A 22,789-nucleotide genomic window follows, 5' to 3' on the forward strand; every position below is an offset into this window, starting at 1 on the left:
AGGTACAGAAGCCAAATGGTGCTGGAGCCAGAGGAGACCCAGCTGCTGCTCCTCCGGGGCTGCCATATGCTAAGTAAGGCACAGGCAGTATCCTCCACTGTCTCCAGCCACTATAATTCTTGACATTGGTTATATGACACAAAAAAACATGTGTACCTGGCACAGTGAAATGCTGGAGGTGTCAGCATGATGCTCTACTGACTTTGATGTGTCTAAACAACAGCTAGAGCTATTGTGCCCTGTAGACATAACCGTAAAGGGGTTAAGAAAACCAGGGCAATTAACTCTCAGGGTTTTTATAAAGGTAAGAATCTTTTCTTAGCATTACTGCTTAGATTTAGAAAGCTTAAGACCAAAAGGGACCATGATGCCCTCCAGTCTGATCTTGTGCACAACGTACCCACAACTTGGTAGCTTCTGTGTCAGTTTGTATCTGGTCACTAAGCCTGTAACAGAAGGCTGATTTAAAGTGTTTGAGATATGAAGAAAGTGCCATGCTCTTAAACATATCTCTCTACTGATTAAATACTCTTATTGAATTGAACCTGTAATTTTTTCTAGCCTTATTTCACCAAGCTTCAGTTTCCATCTCCTGCTGGATCTCACTGTACATTCTTCTGTTATAAAAGTATTTACTATTAGAAATATGTTCTATATATAGCAGGTCCGACTGCAAGTCTCTTTAAGCTTCTGTGAATAAAGTAAATTCCTTGAAAGTCACTGTCATACTTTTAAAAGCATGCATTTAACTATGCTAACTGATGCATTTTCTGCACTATGCAAAATCTGAATGGCAATTACTTTTTTTTTTAATTGTCCAATGCTCAGAGGCCAAGAAGCAAGGTGAACCGAGCTTGTTAGTTATACAGTAAGAAAAAAGAGTTGATATTTTTTCTTTCTCGCTTTTCAAAAATGAAAGATAGACAGACATGAATCTGCATGTCCATAAAAATGCTGGGGGGATATCTTAGGCTGATTTATGTGATCATAGCTATACTGGAGCTGGTGGAACCACAATAACCTGCATACACTAGCAACCTGCCTTCACTAGCAACCTGCCGTATCAGAATCAGCATTTCTAAGACAGGATTGTGGGATTAAGAAAAAAGCAAGGAGTTCTGTGAGCAGCAAAACTAATGAAGCTTACTTTCCTCTATTTCCCAGCAATTTGCATCCCTTCTGCCTCTTTCTGACTACTTCCCACATTACTTTCAGGGCTCTCTGTCCCTTACACCTTCAGTTCCTGCATCCTCCATCCATCAGGCTGGGCAAGAAGCAGCTGGTACTGTAGCTGGTTCAGAGCTAGGTATAGTGTGCTATCCAGGCTGTGTATACCAATTACCTGGTTTGCTAATAGCTAACACAATAGGGAGAACTAAGTTCTCCTTACTTTGCTTTTCAAGGGGGTACTAACCTGGACCTTTGGACCCCAGCCACTGAATTCCGTAATTTTTTTGTTAAGTTAATATCTTTAAGAACTCTATCCCTCTATTAAACTTGGTTGAAATTGGTGAAGAGATCCAACAGCTATGAGGAGGCACTGACACACAGAGTAACTGTATGAGCCTCATTTCCTTAGGAAAAAGAAGCCAGAAATGAAAGGACACATTCCCAGTAATGTAACAGAATGATCGGCTATTACGGTACTTCAGAAGCATAACGAAGGATGTGGTTTTGCTGAAGTTGAAAAGCTTAGATTAGTAATTGTACTTCTGCTTGCAGGCACACACAAGTGAGTCCATTTTAATGGCATGTTCTTATTGTGCTGCTCCATAACGTGTTCTGATCTCAGAACGGTGACACAATTGCCATAGGTAAAACAGCCAGCATGGCCAGAAAGAATTAGTAATATCCACAGTAACAGGATATTTGTGAGTGACTGGATTCCTTTGGAATTTAAAGATACTGTAAAGCAACACCACTTCCTGATATTATTGCCAAAGTTTTTTTTCTCCCATGTGAGCAACCATATTTGCTGCTTGACAGATTAACACCTTCCACGATGGAATCTAAACCTGAAGTGACCGTCAGCAAAGAGCACCAGCTCTTTGTAGAAAAACAACTGCATTTGCTTCAGGTGGAGAATGGAACAGAGATTCTTCTGCTGCTCGGTACAAAAAAAAAGTCACACTATCTTTGAAGTCTTTCCTTCAGAATTATTAGAGATGCAGCTTACAACCCCCCCTTATTTATATGGAATAAAGTTCTGACAACTTTATTAATTTTGGGGTTCTCTAAAGAAAAGCATCACTAGGATTTGAAGAGTTATAATGGGAATGGTGAGACTATGACGGTGCTACTACAATATTCCAAGTAACAAAAAACCATACATCCTCAATGAATTTCAGTTCTCAGCTTGCCATCATGATTAGTTTCTACCTGTAATGCTAGTGGTGAGCCATTGTTTACATCTATAATGTTCCCATAATGAAAGGCCAGCATGTATGTGTCCATAGAAGGCATACACACAAAATCGTGGCTACACAGAGATAAGAAAGCCAACAGGGGCTGCCAGAAAGAAGTTTGTTTACAGCCAGTGGTGCACCAAGCCCACCTGGCTGCTGCAGCATTTCAAAACACCTTGTGTGGGGCAGAGCAGGAATTAGAAAGAGAGCTCCAGCAGCACAGGGAGAATAATTGTTCCCTACTTACATATTCTGGGCTGGAACTAGCATGAATTTATCATAGAATGGGTAGAGTTGGAAGAGACCTTAAAGGCCATCTAGTTCCAATCCCCCTGCCATGGGCAGGGACACCTCCCACTAGACCAGGTTGCTCAAAGCCCCATCCAACCTGGCCTTGAACACCTCCAGGGATGGGGCAGTCACAGCTTCTCTGGGCAACCTGTTCCAGTGCCTCACCACCCTCATAGTGAAGAATTTCTTCCTAATATCTAATCTAAATCTCCCCTCTTTCAGTTTAAAACTGTTACTCCTTGTCCTATCGCTGCATTCCCTGACAAAGAGTCCCTCCCCACCTTTCCTGTAGGCCCCATTTAGGTACTGGAAGGCTGTTATAAGGTCTCCCTGGAGCCTTCTCTTCTCCAGGCTGAACAACCCCAACTCCCTCAGCCCGTCCTCATAGGAGAGGTGCTCCAGCCCTATGATCTTTGTGGGCCTCCTCTGGACCTGCTGCAACAGGTCCATGTCCGTCTTATGTTGGGAGTTCCAGATTTACCGAACAAAAGAAACATAAAACAGACACCTTAGAAAGTCAGTGTCTGCGTTAGGGGGCGATGAGCTGTCGGCCTGCTGCAGGCCGAGACCTCCCCAGGGGATGGGGCCGAGTGGTTCAGGGAGGATGTGGGACGGGGATCTTCACACGTTTTTCCAGATCTGCATTGATTTGTAACTACTTTGGGTGGAAAAGCTGCCAACATCACAGCCAGTGCAGCCACCCCATGGCTGCGTTTGGCCTGTTCTTCTCAGGGGAGGAATGAGTGAGCCTGACCTGCCCGGGATTTTGAGGGACGAGGTGAGAGGCCGTTTTCGACAAGCCAAAAGCCGTTGCCAAATGGGAATTTTCTACTCCCATTTTGGGGGACATTTTTGGCCAGGGCTGGGTGCCCATCGCCGGGCTCGCCAGCAGTGGCCTAGGCCCGCTCACCCCCGCATTGCCTCAGACCGCCCGCCCCTCCCTGGCCCTGCATGTCCCCTCTCCCCCGGCGGTGTGCCAGGCGCGGCGCCACCTCAGCCCCCGCACGCGGCGGTGGCGGCGACGGGGGGCGGGGCGGGGCGGGGGGTGTGTGTGCGGCGCCTGCCCCGGAACCTCTGGGCGACGGCGGCGGCGGCGCGGCGGAGCGTGTTCGTGTGGGCGCACTCCGCTGCCGCCCGGCGCGCAGGGGCATTGTGGGTGCTGGGGGCTGCCGCCGCTGCGGGTTTCGGCGGGTTCTGTTAAAATGGCGCCCTAGGCGGCGGGCGGCGGTGGCGGCGGTCAGGGTGGGAGGTGTTACCGAGTCCTTGTGCTGTTAAGCGGGAAGGGGGGAAGGGGGGGAGCGCCTCCTTTCCTCCCTTCTTCTGTCATCTCGCCGTACCCCTCGCCCCCTCCCCTTCCTCCCACCCCCTCCCACTATAGCACCTCCTGCCTCCCGGGCGGCGATGGCGACTCCGGACCAAAAATCCCCCAACGTTTTGCTGCAGAACCTCTGCTGCCGCATCCTGGGCAAAAGCGAAGGTAACGGCTTTCTCCCGCCATTCCCTCCACCGGCAGCCGTTAGAGCCCGCCGCCGTTGCGGGGGGGGGGGGGGGACGGGGGACGGGGCGGAGAGCGTGTGAGCCCGGGGGGGAGGTGAAGGGGAGCCCGAGGTGGGGTGAAGGGGTGCCCGGGAGGGTGGCGAGGGGGTGCTGGCCCCGCCAGCCCGGCGGGGAGAGTGTTGGCGGCCGACCCGGTCCGGCGGGGCTTGCGGCGAAGGGGCGGGGGGGGTGTGTGTGTGTGCGGGTAGCATCCCGGGCGATCCGCCCTGGGCCTTTGGACGGCGGCCTGTGGTGGGAGGTGGGCCGGCGGGGGATTGGCGTCCTCCTTCCCCCAGAACGCTTCGCTGGCTGCTAACGGCGCGCTCCTCCTGGGGGGGCTCGGGGGGAGAGGGGGGGGAGGCTCGGCTCCCCGGGTGTTTTGGGGAGAAAAGTGGCTGTGTGTACACACGGTCAGGAGTTTCCGCCTTTCTCCGGTGTCTGGTCAAGTCGAGCCGTTGACATCCGCTGGGTCCTCTACAGGTCCTCGGCATTTTGCTGCTGTGATGCTCCAGCAAGGGAATGAATCTCTTGCCTGTTTGCGTAAGTTTCTGTCTGTTGCAATCAAGGCAAGGACTCCGTTTTTAGTAAGCAGTTGGAGGGTGGAAAGGAAGAGGTGCATCTGCTAAGTCTCCTTTTTAAGTTGCTCTGTTTATAAGCATTGCTCACCAGACAAATTCACGCTGTAGCTTTTGTTCTGGCTATTTTGTTGTACGAGAGATGGCTTTCTTCCCTATCAGTAGTGACTGTAAAGTCTTTTCTGTGTTCTTTTCTGCTTTCATGCCACTCTCTTCTGACATGTCACTCCTGGTTACCTGTAGGTGTTTCCATGACAGCAACTAATAATTTTGGGTATTGAGTTGCTCTAAAGAATTGGGTTCAAACTGACTAAAACATGGCCTGTAAGTGAATTACTGCTATATTAGAAGTCTAGAAAATTAGTGACAAGGTGCAGATACACTTCTTGTCTCCCTCTCTTTCAAACTTTATGCTTACACCTATTGGAGAGAGCACCTCACGGTCTTACACAGCATCCTTGTCTCTAAATTGGAAAGATACAGGTTTAATGGTTGAACTATTAGATGGATAAGGAACTGGCTGGATAGCTGTATCCAAAGACTTGGACTCAATGTCTCAATATTAAAATGCAGATCAGTAACAAGAAGTGTCCCTTAGGGATCTGTAGCGGGACTGATGCTGGTCCGTATCTTTATTAATGACATAATGGAATTGAGTGTACTCTCAGTAAGTTTGCAAGTGACACCAAGCAGAGCTGTGCAGCTGATGCGCTTGAGGGAAGGGATGAAGCCAGAGGCACCTTGACAGGCTTGAGGTGTGGGCCCATGTGAACCTCGTGACGTTCAACTAGGCTGAGTGTAAGTTCCTGCATCTGGGTCAGGGCAACCTTCAGTGCCAGTACAGACTGGGGCATGAATGGATTGAGAGCAGCTTTGCAGAGAAGGACTTGGGGATATGGGTGGATGAAAAATTGGACATGAGCTGGCAATGTGCGCTTGTACTCCAGAAAGCCAACCATATCCCAGTCTTGATAAAAAGATGCGTGGCCAGCAGGTTGAAGGAGGCGATTCTCCCCCTCTACTCTGCTCTGATGAGACCCCACCTGGAGTACTATGTCCAGCTCCGAGGTCCACAGTACAAGGAAGACATGGACTTGTTGGAGCAGTCCTTGAAAATGGTTAGGGGGCTGGAACACGTCTTCAGTGAAGAAAGACTGGGAGAGTGGGGGTTGTTCAGCCTGGAGAAGAGAAGGCTCTAGGGAGACCTTAAGTACTTTCAGTACTTAAAGGGAGCTTATAAGAATGACAGAAAGAGACTTTTTATGAAGGCCTGAAGTGACAGGATGAAGAACAATGGTTTTAAACCAAAAGAGGGTAGATTTAGATTGGACATAAGTAAGAATTTTTTTACTCTGAGAGCAGTGAGACACTGGAACAGGTTGCCCAGAGAAGTTGTGGATGCCCCATCATTGGAAGTGTTCAAGGTCAGGTTGCACAGAGCTTTGAGCAACCTAATACAGTGAAAGATGTCCCTGCCCATGGCAGGAGGGTTGGAGCTAGACGGTCTTTGCGGGTCCCTTCCAACCCAAACCATTTTGTGATTCTGTCATTCATCTGAGGAGCTTAGAAGAGTTGGGAAGAAGTCGGAATTTTTTTGTCTTCACTGAAATGTTGAGTAGGGACTCCTTCACAGAAACGTTATGTTGATCGGTTGAACTCTTGTCATGTTAAGGGTCATTTCTAACCTAAATGATACTATAATCAACAGCTCTTGATTGCTGTGTTTTGTTTTGTTTTCCAAAATCCTTTCCCTCTCCGTTGCATGTCTTCTGCAAGGCTGTACATTTCCCACTTTCAGAATTGTCAATCTGTAATAATTCTGTGACAGGGATTCCTGCTGTGAGATTTTATCAGGATGTGGTAAATTTCTACTCTTTTCCTATCTCCCCCAAATCAGTGGTAGCTTCTAAACTGTTTAATACTTCTTGTGTTTTTATGTAACCACACATTTCTTTTAGCAACTGGTTTAATTGTATGTGAAAGGGTATTTCACGTTAGCTTACAATTCTAAGGTGCTATTATAGCTTTGCTTTTAAAGCTATTATCTTGCTTTTAACATCCCTTGGAAACTTTTTATAATACATTTGTTACACGATCTTATTTAAGAGCACTTCAAAATTTTTGCTACCAGAAATCTTAAATGATTGTTCTAATTCTTCTTCCAAAAAGAAAAAGAGGGGAAAAAAGATTGAAAAAGAGATTGTCTTGCTTTACTGGAATAGTGGACGCCTCTGTGAGGACCTTATTTCTATATTGCCTCATCCTGTTTTCTTCATGACTCTTTTTCTTAGATTTGAAAGGGACTGCATCTAAAATTAATCGAAGCTTTTTTCTTGGTATTGAGTATCTTATCCAGGTCTCTGATATTTATAAAACTTAAACAGCATGAGAAGAAACCTCTGCATTTATCAATCAAGGTACGAGTATTGAGGAGAGATGGCTCACTTCTACCAACTTTGGATCCAGCCTTCTTTTTGATGTTTCTATACCTCTCCATCTCTTCTGAGTGGAATAATAATTTTTTTTGCAAGCAGTATGTGAGAAAACATGGAAGAGAACTACTCTGATTTGTGTTATTTTTTTAATTAGATATTGAACCTATTTCTGTACGCTGGGATTCTACTCATGTAACTAAAATCTTGTGTGTGACTGAGGAAAAGGGAAATTTTGCCCCAAATCATGGTAAGCTGCTGAGTGCAGGCTGTAGCCCACTATGTTTGTTCACTTGTGGGTTATCTGAGGACTTCTTTGAAGTACCAACTTGAAAAAAAAAAAAACAAAACAGTGTGGGTTGTCTGCCACATTTACCATCACCCATATTTTTAGTCATGTGACAGATGGGAAGCCCATCCTTACCCTGCACTTTATTCCTGTGTTATGAGGGACTCTAGCACTGAAGGCTCAACCTTTTAACATAAGACTTCTCTTGAAACAGTCAACTGTAGTACATATGTTAGTTTTGTCATCAGCTCAGCTATTGATTTAAAGTGCATAGAGACTGATAAATAAAAATGTCTGTGAAAGAAATCTCAGTTGTGAAATGTGTGGTGGTTGTTCCCTGCTGGTTTCTATGTCCGAGCAACAAATAAAGACAATAAGGGAATTTTGTTAGTGCCAGTGTCCTCTGTGTTGAGGTAGGTGCATGTATCCCTAGCTGGTAAGGAAGCCACCAGACAAGTTATTTAGCATTGCACTGGTTTTCAAGCTTGTAACTCTAATTTCCTGTCAGCACAGGATAAATTTGAAGTATGGTATTTCTGTGTGGTTAGTGACCTACATCCAGCTTCTCCCCTCCTTGTGTACTGATGAAGTTAAGGTGCTTTGTGTATGCACATTCTCTTTTTTGAAGCAAACTTTACAAGTATTATCGCTTTTGTCTTTGCTAAGTAATTTATGATGTTCAATTACTTCTACAGAGTTTAGGGAAAAAAGCTTAGATACTTAAGAGATCTTTAAATTTGTTAGAGAAATTTCTAGTAAATTTTAGTAACAAGAAGCTGAAGCTAGGTATAAACAGCCATCTTTAACCATTTGTGTAGTTAGCCTGCTGTGAATTTCTTGAAATCCTAGCTTTTGGTACCTTCTTGGAATAAGTGCTCCAGTAAAATACAAGGTATTGATGTAATCGAGTAAAATGTAATGGGTAAATAATAGAAAAGAGTTGAGATTCGAAGGTCTAATGGTTCTTCCTGCCTGCACTTTCCCTGATTTTGTACTTCAGAAGGTTTGATGTATTTGGCTATGTTCCTTTTCAGCACTTGTGTTTTATTATGTCTGTGAGGAAGCTATGGCTTCTGAAGGAGCTGAAGGATTCCGTTTATGTAATGTTTGTATCGTAATAGTGCACTTACAGCTAATGTGGGATGAGTGGTCCTTACTCTGCATCCATGTCTACATTCTGTTGATCCCATGCCTGCAGTACTCTGTAAACCTGATGGAGCCTGTTGTCTGCTGGGGATTCTCTTGCTTCTGCCCATGATGGCCTGAGAAGGCCTCCACCTTCCCCGCTTGTTAAAGATTGATGTTGAAGTGAATTTGTGCGATGATGGAATGTGACTGCAGAGGCTCCCAGCGGTGGAGCTATCCTCTCTCTCTCCTCACTTTTTTGAGACCATCCACTAAGTAGATGGCTTGCTTAGTTTCCAAAATCAGTCAGCTGCATAGGCCTAGTTACTGTTTTTTCGCAAACAGCTCTGCCCAAAATGTCTACCTCAACTTTTTTTTTTTTTGATAGAACTGAGGTTTGAAAGCTCTTTGTTCCTGTGCTTTAGCCAGTTCTCAAGAGCTTAAAGCTCATTTCACATGGCGCTATGTGTCTGCAGTCACCTAGTGCGATTCGTTGGGGGTCTCTGCACTCTCAGTTGGAGCCATTGCTGACCTCTTCCTCATGTCTTCACAGTGTCTAAGAACTAGTGTACTAGTTTTGTACTATCAATCCTTTTTTGTTTATCCAGGCTATCCACCTCACTTTTACACTAATGCCTGATCTTGCAGAGAGCTTGCCTGCCTGTGCAGTAATTTCCATGATTTTTTTTTTCCCTTATTTGTTGACTCCAGCAATTATACAGGGTTGCATGCCTCTCTTTAGACGGTAAATTTAGTCCTTCGACAAAAAGCTTCTTGTTCTTAGCTGTCTTTCACAAACTTCTTGGTAATCTTAGTCAGAGACTTTGTAGACTGCTGTACAAGCTTGTCAGTTGTAAGAGCTCTTAGTGCATCCAATGGAATCAAATGGTATTGCTGTAAATATTCAAGCTACATCTATTTGTTTTTGAATCCTAAAAAGATTTTTGTGTACCAGAGTGCTTCTGGAGGTGTGCGCGTTCTAGAAAGTGGTATTTCAATATTCAAAGAGCAGTTTGCTACGTGAAGTCCATACTATAGCCTTAACTTGATCTCTGTAATGTCAGTTGGGGTTTTGTTATTACTGTTTGTTTTGGTGTTTTAAGCTCTGAACTATATGTTAAAATTTCATGGTGGGGGGGAAGCATAGAGTTCATTCAAAAGTTGTATGGAGGGTTTTATACTTATGCTAATAACAGAAACAAATGCAAGTTGACAAGTTAGGCAAAAATTCAGTGAGGGGAAAGGTCTGAGAAGACTGTATGACTGAGTTGCTGATAGCCCAGTGGAACGTTCTTCAAAAAATCTGTTTACTGACAATACAACAAGCGCCAGCAATATTAACAGAATTAAAGAATAGTTATGTTTTCTGTGTTGCGCTGCAAAGCTTGCGGACAACTTCTAAATAAGGAAAGGCATGTGAGTGTGTGTGGCTTGGGTTTTATTTTGTGGGCTTGTTGGGTTTTGTCTTTGTAGGAGAGGACTGTGGAGACTGGAAAGATGGTTAATTAAGAATAAACTTAAAATGATTCAAATAAAAACTTGCATAAACAGAATATTTATGTTTACATTTTGTAATTTATTTTTACTCTTATTTTTGCTCCTGAAAGAAATGAACTTACAACAGAGAAATTTAAGATAGTTAACTAAAGCAGAAGACCAATGCCAAATTAATTTTTTTCAGGAATATTTCATAACTGGGCTGGTCCTAAAATTACACTTCTCAAGCACAATGTTTTCTACAGAAACAGGCAGTTTTGCTTACAACATGTGTAGATTCTCTTAAAAAACAAAACAGTTAACACTAATGGCATTCTAGATTAGTATTTTAGTTTATCAGTATATGACATCACATTGATGCAATTGCTTTTTATCCTTGGTAATAATTCCTGTTAACGTGGAAGTTTTGGTGTAGTTAAAACAGAGAAGATACAGCAGCATTACTGTATTGACAAACTCAGTATCTGCTCGTGGTGTATGGGAGAAGGTTCTCTAGTTTTACAGCTTTTCTTCCAGGCTTAGTTTTGCAGCAGAAGTGCATTAGGTGTTCAGCAAACACTTTGTTACAGTAAAGAAGTTTGGTGTTTGGTTTTTTTTTTTTTTTTTCCCTTCAGCATGTGTCAGATGGCAGTGTCTGTGTCTGAGTAGTTTGCAGCAATAGTTGGTAGCTGTCGTTTTACAATAATTTTGCATCTGCATTTAAGCAAAACTTGTCTGGGATGACAGACAGCTGACTGGAAGAAGAGATAGTGGTGAAAGTCTGCTAATCTCTCAAGTCTTTCAAGAAAGAAAGTGATTACTGCCTGGATGAGATGAATTTTCTTTAGAATTGTCCTATCATTTAGAGATTATGCTTACAGACAAATTAAAATAACTAGTGTCTTATTTGCAGGAAAACAGGTTTCTCACAATTATCATACAATAAAGTTTGGAAACAATGTTTCAATTGCTACTTAGGTTTTTAGGACTTGTGTTTTTTTTCCCTCTGTAAACTTCAATAGATCCATAGCTGACGGTGTTGAAAGAAATGCATAAGGCTGTAAAGTGAATTTCAGATAATTTCCTAAAATATAGGTAATGTTAGAAACTTCTTTTTAGCAAAGGCTTGCTGAATCTCAGCATGTCCTCTGAAATACTGGCTTCTTGGAAGTATATTGGCCAAATATCTCTGTCTTTGAACTTTTCCTTTAAACTTCACCTTTGGGCCTGTTTCTGCTTGTTTGCTTTACAACTGAATTCTTCCTGTGTATTGCATCTATATTTTTTGCATGTGCTACACTTGTATTTTCTGCAGCTTTAAGATGCTGTTATCTGCCTCCCGACTAGTTCAATTTTAATGCTACATTGTTCATAGGAAAGCATGAATGGCTAGCTGGAGTACAGAACTTTGAATTATTGATAGATTGCTCTACTCAAAGGAGAGGGTTTAATTTTTATTTTTGGTGATTTATAAGTGCTCTTTCTTTGTTCAGCTGTATGGCTGCTTACCAGTATCATGAATCGTATATGTGCGTATTACTTAAGGGATATAATCTGAGGGGGAGTGTCTGTCTTTATCTGCATTCACTGCTCTGATCAGATTCTGGAAAACAAGTGATGACCAGTGTTGCTTCCTCCATTACCCTGCAAACAGCTGCATTGATTTCATGCATCAGATATGTTGAGCTTGCTGTTACATAATAGATTCATGCCGTAATCAGTTTTTGATGAAGAAGGATGTACACATACGTAACTGTGTGTTTTAAGCTTGTCTGCTGTCATAATGGCTGTTCTTTGAGGAGGGAAGCAATTAAAAGTGTCTGTTAGTTATAAACTGTGTGAATCTTTATTTTACTGACAGATATCCATGTTAAGTTATGTTTAATCGCTTTAGGTACTGAAGTTATTTTACGGACTTATAAGAAATAATCTTCTGAAGAAACTCCCACAGCAGGGAGTTTTGTTTGTAAAAGAGAAGCTGGACTTGATATGAATAAAACATGAAAATCTGAATAAAATATAATATAAAAACAGTCTTGCTACGATGTTATTGAATCGCCAGTACAAATTTGTATGTGTAAAGAGCAGATAACTTTGTTCCATATCATTAGTTGCGTAACAGGTTTAATAGAATTTTTTGATGGAATTGTAGTCTTTCAACTGGAGATCTTTCTCAGATGCCTTGTTAGGGCATTATGGAAAAGACTATACTAATTTTCTGTGCTTTAACTAGTCTTGCTGTGGTTGGAGTTGAAATAGAAGGTTATTATAGAAGGTTATATGTCTTTGTTAAAACTTTCCCGTTACAGGAAAAACAAATGCTACTTACTATTAATAATGTATCAGTTGTTTGTTAGATTGAGGACTTATTTTTAAAAAGTCAAGGTTTCTGTCCAGAAACTTTCACATATGTTTCTTTGTCTCTCAGTCTTGCCATCAATACTCCCTTGTGCCACAGAACTAGAAGCATAGGTAATCTTTAAAAGCTGTAGTGTCAGAGGCGGATTGAAAAACACACAAATGGCAAAGTCCATGATTTTCTTCTGTTATTTTGATGTAAATCCCTATTCCAGCATCATCAGCCAAAAAAAAACCCACCCAAATTTGTGGCAACGTATAGCTGCCTTTGAGTCAATTCTTCTGGAGAAATGAAGTTCCAGAGAGTCTCTAGAGACTTTGTACACATTTGCTGGATTTTGTAATTGTTTCATCAGGTGACTGAAGACAGTAAACCCACTTGATTTCTCATTGTGTGGATCTTGGTTCACTTAAACTTAATCTACACCCCCCAAACCACAGAGAACAATAGAGAGGAAACACAGCACTTACATCTTTTTGATATGAGCCATTTTGTTCAGAAAACAAAGAATTTTTAAACAATGAATAAACACATTAAATACAGCATTGCTTACATGGAAAAACCGTGCATTGTCGTTCAGTGTAAATAAATAAAATGTAATGCTCTGACTTTTAAATTTTTATCCAAGCATTAAACTAACTGATAATTCCAGCATAAGTCATAGTATATACTGAAAAGTTAGCAAAAACAGCTGAATGAATAACGCTCAGTTGTCCAGACATAGCAGATTTTTTTTTTTTTTAAATCAACTAGATATTTTCTTATTCAACAGTCATCAAGATAAACATACTGTGATATACTGCAAGATCATAAAAGTATAGGAACCAAGTTCATTCATTAAAGTTAAATATGTCTATTTCCTATGGAATTTTGTGTCGCAAGTCTTCTCTTCAGTAATCCCCCTGCAATCCTCAGCTGCAATACTGCCAGCTTGTACTCTCATTCCCTGTGGCTCTCTTCAGAAATCCTTCTTCCCTTATCCTCCAGGTCTCTGTTCCTCTGTGCTTGCTGGCTGCAGTCGGGGCAGGATGCAGTACCTGATACTGCTAATTCTGTGCTGGCAGATCAGAGGGACTACTTAAACACTGAACTTTCCCTGCAATCTCTCCCTCCCCAGGGAGAGTTGTTTGGATGTTTGTTCTACCAGTCCCCAGTTTCTATGAAACCTGTTTAACTTGATATCCCTGAGACTTCTATCAAGTTTGTTTTGTGTTTTTTTTTTTGTTTTTTTTTTTTTTTTTTAAAAAAAAAGTGAAAGGGCAATTGCTAAGGGATGGGGTGGTGTAGCTGGACATAGAAGTTAATTTCAGAACATAATTTTCCTTGGAAAACCAGGGTAATGTGTCTTATGAGCTAGGAGGAACTGTAGGGGGAAGTTTTTGTGGCTTTGTTATGATTGTGGGTGGGTGCGTCTATGTTTGGTTTTTTTGTTGGTTTTGTTTTTTTTGTGTGTGTTTTTTTAATTGCTTCTTTCTTTTTATGTTTTTCTATAACTTGTATTGAACTAGTTTTCTGGGGATCCATTATCTCCTGCTTCTTAGTGGATAATCAGTAAGGGAGTTTATTATTTAATCTAGATGCGTGTCATAACTGATGAAGTACTTGGGTATCAACCCTTGATCCTTCTCCTGACTTTAATTCATCCAAGATGCTTTACCTGGAACTCTTTCAGCAATTTTATTTTTAATTTGTAGCCCATGTTAAGTCATTATAACAACACACTAAAAATATGTAGGAATTACTAGGAAAGCCTAGCTCTTGCCTAACTGCTGCTAGTTGAGGAATTAATGCACGATAAAACTCTTGCTATTGCTTGGGATAACTTAGTGCTAGTATTTGACTTTAATTGGCCTTGCAGAATACTTATGCAATCTTGAGTTGTTCTGTAACGACATGCATTATACTTATGAGGAATTGTTTCTGAGTAATTCTTACTTAATTCTTCTCACCTGGTTCATCCATTCAGTTTAAGCTATCAATAGCTGAACTGTTAAATTATTTTATATTTGTATTTTCAAGTTCTTATTGCAATTGAAAGGTTCTATAGTCTAACAGTAGAACTATTCATTCTGGGAGGAATTTAAGTCATGGAGATTTGTGGCCTTACATAGTCTGGATATTGGCATTTTCTTCCCTGAAAGCAGATTGATACTGTTGTTCCTTTTGTAGTCCAGTATTGTCAAATACTGTTAAATACTAATGATTCTGTCCGAGCAAACTTTTTTCCTCCTTGTGTAAAGTACTGCTTTGTGTCAACTGGTTAATGTTTGCTGGTCTGCAGTTGTATTCTAGTAGATGAGGACCAGTGGGTGGCATTTATATCACAAGACAGTAAAATGTGGGCATTCAAAAAGAATGTAGCGCATTCTTATTTCAAATTGCTCCTTTCCATAAATTTCTGGATATTTTCATGCATGTAATCAATAATTGACTCCTAGTATCTCCTAGGTGATTTTTTTTTTTTCAGATTGTAAATATTGGTGAATTTAGAGACAATTCAACACTTAATATTTCTGCTTCTAGTGGATGTTTACCCTATTCTATTTTTGTTTCTTTTATACATATTTGTCCAGGCCAGCATCCTTTCTTTTTCCTCAGCTGAACCATTGCTGTATTACTCTACAGTTTTCTCTGAAAGTTGACTGCTGCTTAACTGACTAAATAAAGCACATGAGGAGTCTGATGCATTTGCGCACATAATTGCTATATACAAAACAGACTTAAGGTGCAGAATTGCTTAGACTTTTTTTTTTTTTTTTCCTGAAGTCAGGAAATGTAAGGATTCAAGTAGCTGACACAATGCATTTACACTTACTTTTCTTTATGTACCTTTCCTTTCATGTTATTACAGTTATTCCTATATGAGGAGTATAAATTTATCTGACGTTTTGTAAGGGCACTTGACATGCCTTAGGGTTATTGTTTGATTGATTTTTCAGGTCAATAAATAGGAACATGTCTATGCTGTAGAGGCATTAATACTGAGCTGGCACTATCTCAGTGTTACCAGACTATTAATCTTCCCAGAAATCAGAGATTCTTGCACTAAAACAATACTGTTCAGCCACAATATTAAAAACAGAATTACTGCATGATGAAGGAACAGTGGAGGGAGGTCACTGGCTTGTGACCTCTTCATTAGTGTCTATATTGTGCATTGGAATATGATGCCAGTATCTCTCAGCTAGCTTTGAACCTAAGTGGTAAAACCATGTAAACTGGTTTAAAAACAAAACACGTAAAACCAACACACAGACTGGTAAAACCACTGTTATGGATGCGAGTAAAGATCCACAGGTAGGATAATCCAGTTTTGGTGCCTGGTGAGAGAGTGTGCCTGGTGGACAAGACTATATTGTTCCAATGTGTGAGTGGAATCGCGTGACTTGGTACAAAGTTCCACAGCGTTTCAGTCTGTGGAGAAGGGCAGAGCCAGTTGAAGTGTGCTAATGCTCTCTAGTAAGTGGGTAGGCCTAAGTGTCTCTTCCATCAGCACAGAATAGGAAAGGGTTGTTCACAAATTTAAGTGCAATTATTTTGTGGAGTGTATACAGGTGACTGTGTTTAAGTATACCATTGATAATATGCTCATGGGTAAACTGGACTTTACTGCCCTCTGGTTAGAAGTGTGTCTAAGGATTATAGTATAACGTTATCTGATCTAACCCAGGTGCATTTCTGCCGGATTCAGCCACAGCAATGCAACCTCATGTCTAACTTTTAAAAATTTATTTATTTTAACAGAATTTTAACACGCTGCTTAACTCAGAGTTTTCCTTTTTTCTTTCAGCTGATGCAGCCCAACAGTTTCAGTATGCAGTGAGAGTTATTGGAAGCAACTTTGCTCCCACTGTTGAACGGGATGAATTTCTTGTAGTGGAGAAAATCAAGAAAGAACGTAAGTGTATCTTTGTTTCTTAGAAATAGGAATGGAATTTCTTCAAGAAGTTACCTGATCGGTTTATTCCTTGAAAATGGGACAACTCTGCCTCACAGATAGTTAATCTAATCTGTTACTAGTGCTCACCCCCTGAAATCTCATGATGGAAATTCCATTAATTCCCCAGTTAATATTCCTGAGCGACTGTTTGTATTCACAGCTCAGATTTTTCTGAACGCTCAGCTTAGTCTTCCCTTGCTGCCACTTACTTTGTATTTTAGCTACCATGAAAACAAGGATCAATTAATAGTGCACTTCTTTCTCTTTAATAGTACTCAGACTTTATGAATTCATAGTTCTTTTTAGAAGACTGATATTTTTGTGATGTGCACTTCAGAAACATTACACTTTGGCACAATTAACTTCATGAGCACCTGTGTGAACCTTGCTGAATGAGCATCCTGGGAATTGATTGTGACTTACCTGATATTTCTTGCCTTCAATTTCTCTACAAGTTTTATCTGCAACCACCTTCTTAAAACTAAAACATTAGACTGTGACAGTGTTAAGTCATGTTGCAGTTACATTCCATTGTGCTTTATGCTGCTCTGAGTCAAGTGTTGCCCTGTGTGAATCCAATGGGGATGTGATGCATTCTTCTTGAAAAGCCAAATCCTGCTTTCAGCAGATTATCTGCTCTACAGTAAAATGTCCATAAACAATTGCTTGAAGCGTGCTAATTATATTAAAGCTTCATATTTGAGCTTTGAATATTCAGTCGGGGAGATTGAATTAGGGTAACTGAAGTCAGTGGTTTTAACTGTTTTAAAGTACATGTGTATTTCTTGCTGACATAAAGCTTCCGTGACTTGTTGACAGGCAAATAAGCCCATCAGAATTTCCCTAGGTGCCACTCCAAAACATTGTACTCTACAGTATATATTTTCTGCAAGTTTAATTTCTATGTGTTTTAGATAGTACTAGCCAGCACAGCATATATTCTTTGGGTCTATTGCCAGGAGTTTTGAAGATGGCAATGTCCCTCATCTTCCTTCTCCCCAAATTCAGCTTGTAGGCTGACGTTAGTAGTCATTTAACAAGTAACTGGATATATCCTTCTAACTTTACATTTATTTTGGAATTACGAGGCAGGAAGTGGCATGTACATGGCAAAATGTACTTAGCAGTGGCTTTTGATGTTAATTAACATTTCTAACATTTAACAGCATTTTTTTTATTATTAAGGTTTCTTCAGAGGTTTTTGTTTTATCTCTTTTTTTTTTTTTTTAAACATGGCTCTTTCTGATGTAGCATAGCTTTTCTGAAGATATCTGAAAGCTTGAAAATGTTTTTCCTCTGAGCAAAGACTTCTGTTATGTAACTGGCAGTGATTGAGACTGTTATTTTTCTTAATATATAAAAGTTGTGTGACCTTGAATTATGCTTGAGTTTGAGAAGGTGGCATTACTACTTTTTTTTTCCTGCTTTTATTGCCTGAAATAGGAACAATTACACTTAGTTTTGTGAAGGGCTTTATAGCATTCTTTAACCCATATTTGCTTTCAGTTATGTTTTCATTCCTTAAACCTGCAGAATGGCAGACTAGACTTTAAAGGGGCACTTAATGAGAAGGTGTATATTTTTATTGCTCTAAGAAAAACAGGTACTTACATTGCATTGCTTTTGATGCAAGAATTTTCAGAGCTGCAATGCAGATAACATGAAAATAGGCAAAACTGAGTAAATAAAGTGAAACAGTTAAGCATCATTATACTTTGTTGGGTACATTTTCCAATTTACCACAAATATGTAGTTTCAGATATGACTCATACTTCTTTCAAATTTTTAATCTATATTTATTCTTCTTTAATAGTTGTGCGACAAAGAAGGGAAGCGGATGCTGCTTTGTTTTCAGAACTCTACAGAAAACTCAGTTCACAGGTAGTGTAATAAATGTATAAAGAGTAAAGAAACTGAAAGCACAAATAAGCATCCTTCTGATGTTATAGAGTTGTTTTGGAGAGTTCTTGGGTCATTAAAAACATTTTTACTGAGAGGATGGTTGGATACTGGAACAGGTTGCCCAGGAAAGTTGTGGAGTCTCCATCCTTGGAGACAGCTAAAACCTGACTGAACAGATTCATGGGCAACCTGCTGTAGAGGACCCTGCTTCAAGGAGAGAGCTCTATAGAGCAGAGGACTAGACAATCTTCAGATGTGTCTCCCAACCTCAACCAGTTTGTAATTGTTGTGAAAAAATTTACAAGTTACTTTTTTTTTTTTACTGTAAGCTGTTTGCTCTTAATTAGAAATTAGTTTGGATTTAATTGTAAATCAGAAGAGAATAAGGATACATTTTTAGTTTGAGTCCAGTTACATGAAGGGGCACTTCATATGAAGGAAGGAGCTCTGCAAAAATAGTATTCGCGTTTTTTTATATGTAAAACCAATTAATTTTCTCATTGTTGTTTATTTTACAGCAACACCTTGCAAGTATATTGACTTTTATTAATCTGGGATTTAAACAGTCCTTATGGTTCTGAATGTTTAAGTGCTCCAGGTCATTAATGTTGAAGGTTAAGGGTTTGCTGACTTTGTTTCTGTTAACACCAGTGTAACTGGTGTTAGCAATACTGCATGTTGATCTTCTGACAAAAGATGTTATCATATAGAAAGCCCGCAATGCAGGAAGATGGATCAGGTGAAAGGAGGGAAAGATGCTTAGAAGTTTAGCTGAGGTACATGAAAAATGGCTGCTGCTAATCTATTCTGGATTCTCCAATAAAATTGAGTATTTAGCAGGGTAGAATATGGTGGGCAATAATAAAGTAAGATTCACAGTTGTCATTTGCGCTGACAACAAAAATTAGTTAATGTAAACAGTGATGTTTTTCTGTGTAACAGAAAATTTGTCCTTATTTTGCTCTTTCTATTTAGAAGATTTTTTTCTCTGTTCTTCTGCTTTTTATTCATGAATTTACATATAGATCATGGCTGAGTTTTACAGGATAATACTAAGATTTTAAGATTACAAAAAAGTGATTTTGTGGAGTGTATTGACTTCTCAGAAGTCGGTTCTGCCCCTCCCCTCATCCATACTTAACTTACTAGTTTGTTAGTGCTTGGATCTGAAGTTACTGTGTAACTCTTCCTCTATTCCTTATCCTGTGGGTTTGTGTATTATTTGTGTTGGTTTGTACAGTGAAGCAAGTGTCACTGGTTTACGGACATCTGTTCCGATAACCGCAGCCATTGGTTTCAGCCTCTTCTTGCATGTATTGCACTGTGTGATCTTGCTCTTTTAATACAGATTTTCTGTAACGCATTTCTGTAGCTTATGTACTATGTTGCCATATCATTGCATTTGGCAAGCCAAGTAGCTGCAAAGCATGATGGCTGTAAACTTTGAAACAGAATGCCTTGTCTGTGTTCATATCAGTTTGTTTATTCTTCCAAACGTAATACAACCTTAAATTAGCGATCTCCTCATATTTCGCTGCCTGCTCAAATGTTTGAGGTCCTCTTAACCTTCTGTGTTGTTTATTTTCCCCTGTGCTAGCATATTGTGTAGATGAAATGGTGTCATCTGAATACTGCCTTCTTTAAAGTTCGCTGTACCAATTATTATTTAATCAGCTATTTGGTTTATTACTAATGGTGGATAATAATTTATTTTTCCCGTGAGCTTAGGGAAGGACACAGAAAACATATCTGTTTTCTGAATCAATGTATCTTTTTCTTCCTCCAGCAATTCTCTTGAAAGCGACTGGAAGAAAGAAAAAAGCTTGTGCGAATCTGTTTTAGCTTTGTTTCATCCATTACTCTAAAGAGAAAAGGAGGCCAGTGCTTATTTTAGTGGCAGCATTCCAGTTGAGCAAACCATCCTTCTTGAGGCACTTGGACTTATTCTATCCTGGCCACTAGAAGAAGCAGTAAAGTTGCTGCTCCTTCTTCACCAGTTGTTAATGAGTTGCTGGGTTAGTTACTTGCAACAGATGCAATACCACTATTTTTTGCTTGTTGTTGAGATCAAAGCAGAAGATAATAGACTTCTGCTGCAAGTAATAATGTAGAGTGTCTCCTTCTACTCTTATGTAATAATATAGAGCTTTGGTAGGTTTGGTTAGTGGGCTCTGTCCTGAAGAAAGAAATATTCTATGGCCAAAATTCATATACCATGTAACACATACACACAAAACGCATAATTTGCAGAAAACCAGGAAATATAAACACATTTTGATTCTCGTCTTTTTCTAAAAACCAGAATTTCAACGTGACTTTGAAAGTGCTTTTTGTAAGACTGGTAGCACTAAATTACATTGCTTCATAAGGGATGGAATCTTTGTTGAATCTTGGTATGACTAAAGTTTCCTTTATATTTGACATTGCTTAGTATTTCAGACCATATCTTGATCGACGCTGTGAGAGAACTTGCATGAGTTTCTTTGACTTACTCCACTACTTAATTTCCATTATAAGGTTCTTTGTCCTTGATCAATTCAGGTGCAAGCGTTAGTGTCGCAGAACTACAGAATAACATATCTAGAAACATATGCGTATCTAAAAGAAAACATTTTAATATTTGCCATAACTCTTCAAAGTGTGCTTTTGTAGTTTGGGCTTTAGCATTGTTCTGTCTTCTGCTGGTAAGTTTTCTGCTGAGATCTAAAGCAACTAAGAGTGTTATTCTAACAAACTGTCTGTATCTGCATATTTGTTTGCTAGAGACTGTATTGCGTATTTCTCAAGTTTCGTGTTAATGGTGTCTCTATCTTAAGCTGTGAAAAGTTTGGTAGCTCTCTTAAATGGCATTTAAAGTAATAGAAATTGAAACCCTCAAACTTTTGAAGCCTCCCTGTAAAGGAGAGTGAAGGGAAAAGTGGAGAAAAGACTTGCTTAAAATCATACCAAAAGTTTTCCTTCAACTTAAGGTTAGAGTTGCATCCACGTCTGAGATGTTTTAAATGGTGAGTGTGTGGGAATGCTGATAAAAGTTCAATTCCATATAAACAGCTTTCTTAGTATGTATGAGTTTTAAATTGAGTGTACTTGCCGATCTCGGAGCAGGTGAGAGTTCATGATTTGAACACAGCAGAGAAAATTCATAAAATTAGCAATACAGAGGCTGCACTGCACATTCCCAGTTTACTCAAGATCGTGGCTCTGAGCTGGTCTTATTTGTGTGGAAAATTGATTTATAGCTGTACATGTTAGGCTGAATAATTTAAAAAAAAAACCCTATCAATTAATCTGTGTTTGTTTTCATCTTTTTTAAAGGGCATTTTGAAAAACAAATGGTCAATTCTCTACCTCCTGCTTAGCCTTAGTGAAGATCCACGTAAGCAGTCTAACAAGGTAGGTGAGGAGACCTTTGTTACTTCTGAGAAACAGTAAATGTGTGTCACTTATTTTAGATGTCATTCAGATTCACTATCCAGACTTAACCAGGTTGTGTTTGTGGTGGTTGTGTGTGAGGCTGAAAGGAAGAACCCACTTGACACAAGTATCTGCAATTTTTTTAGTACTAAGTAAATGTAAAATTATGAGCCCTCCAACATTTGAGGCTGAAGTTGTGACTTTATTAGACGGGTGGGTTTTTTTGTTTGCTTTCTGCTTGGTGGTGTGATGTCTGCTCATGTGCTGTAGGGAGAGCAAAATTCCTCTTTGGTTGCAGCTCTGCTAGCACCAAAGTGCTTTTTGCAGCTATTGCTAATGACAATTTGCAGACAAAAATAATTTATATTGCTAAGAGTACTTTTGCTCACTGTAGGGGAGGTGGTTTTTTTCGTCATTGTAATTGTAACAACAAATTTTTCTTTGCATAAACATGCAAAGTCTTCAGTTGTTTTTTGTGTTCTTGAGTATTACACTCCTGTTAACTAAAGACATGACTTAAAGCAACTCACAAATCTTTTCTTTTTATTCCTCCCTTTTCAAATCCTCTCCATTTCAGGTATCAAGTTATGCCACACTTTTTGCTCAAGCATTGCCACGGGATGCTCACTCAACCCCTTATTACTATGCCAGGCCTCAAAGCCTTCCATTGAATTACCAGGACCGCAGTGCTCAGTCTGCCCAGAGTTCTGGCAGCATGGGGAGCAGTGGCATCAGCAGCATCAGCCTGTATGCCCTGAATGGGCCAACGCCAACTCCACAATCACTCCTGCCAGGGTAAATTGAACTGTTTTACCTTACAAATAAGTTCGAAGAAGACTAGAGAGGATCTGCTTTTTTTTTTTTTTTTTTTTGCGCCCCTTTTTTATTTTTACTACTTTTTCTTTCCCCCACCCTCCCAATTTCTATGCCGTTGGAAATTCCACTGTAGTTGCATAGAAACAGAGTTCTTTAGCTGAACAGTTCTGAATATCAAGTGCTGTCATATGACTGTATGCAGCCATAAATGGCTGGCCAAGTGTATGCA

At 40.1% G+C, this 22,789-nt stretch overlaps 1 protein-coding gene across 2 annotated transcripts in view; it reads left to right on the forward strand.

Moving 5' to 3' along the window:
- Positions 1-4,097: 4,097 nt before the first annotated feature.
- The window catches only part of TUBGCP3 (tubulin gamma complex component 3), a gene marked incomplete at its 5' end in the record, with an annotated part of 58,105 nt that continues 39,413 nt past the window's right edge, over positions 4,098-22,789 (forward strand). The window contains 5 exons of one of the 2 annotated variants that reach the window (XM_082478951.1): positions 4,098-4,173; positions 16,279-16,386; positions 18,242-18,309; positions 21,646-21,723; positions 22,322-22,539. In XM_082478951.1, the coding sequence (XP_082335077.1) occupies positions 4,098-4,173; positions 16,279-16,386; positions 18,242-18,309; positions 21,646-21,723; positions 22,322-22,539 (548 nt within the window). The remainder of the gene's footprint in view (positions 4,174-16,278; positions 16,387-18,241; positions 18,310-21,645; positions 21,724-22,321; positions 22,540-22,789) is intronic. The other variant, XM_082478952.1, reaches the window with a different exon arrangement.

The sequence above is a fragment of the Vanellus vanellus genome (genome assembly GCF_965231255.1).
Source record: "Vanellus vanellus genome assembly, chromosome: 1".
Classification (NCBI taxonomy): Eukaryota; Metazoa; Chordata; class Aves; order Charadriiformes; family Charadriidae; genus Vanellus; species Vanellus vanellus.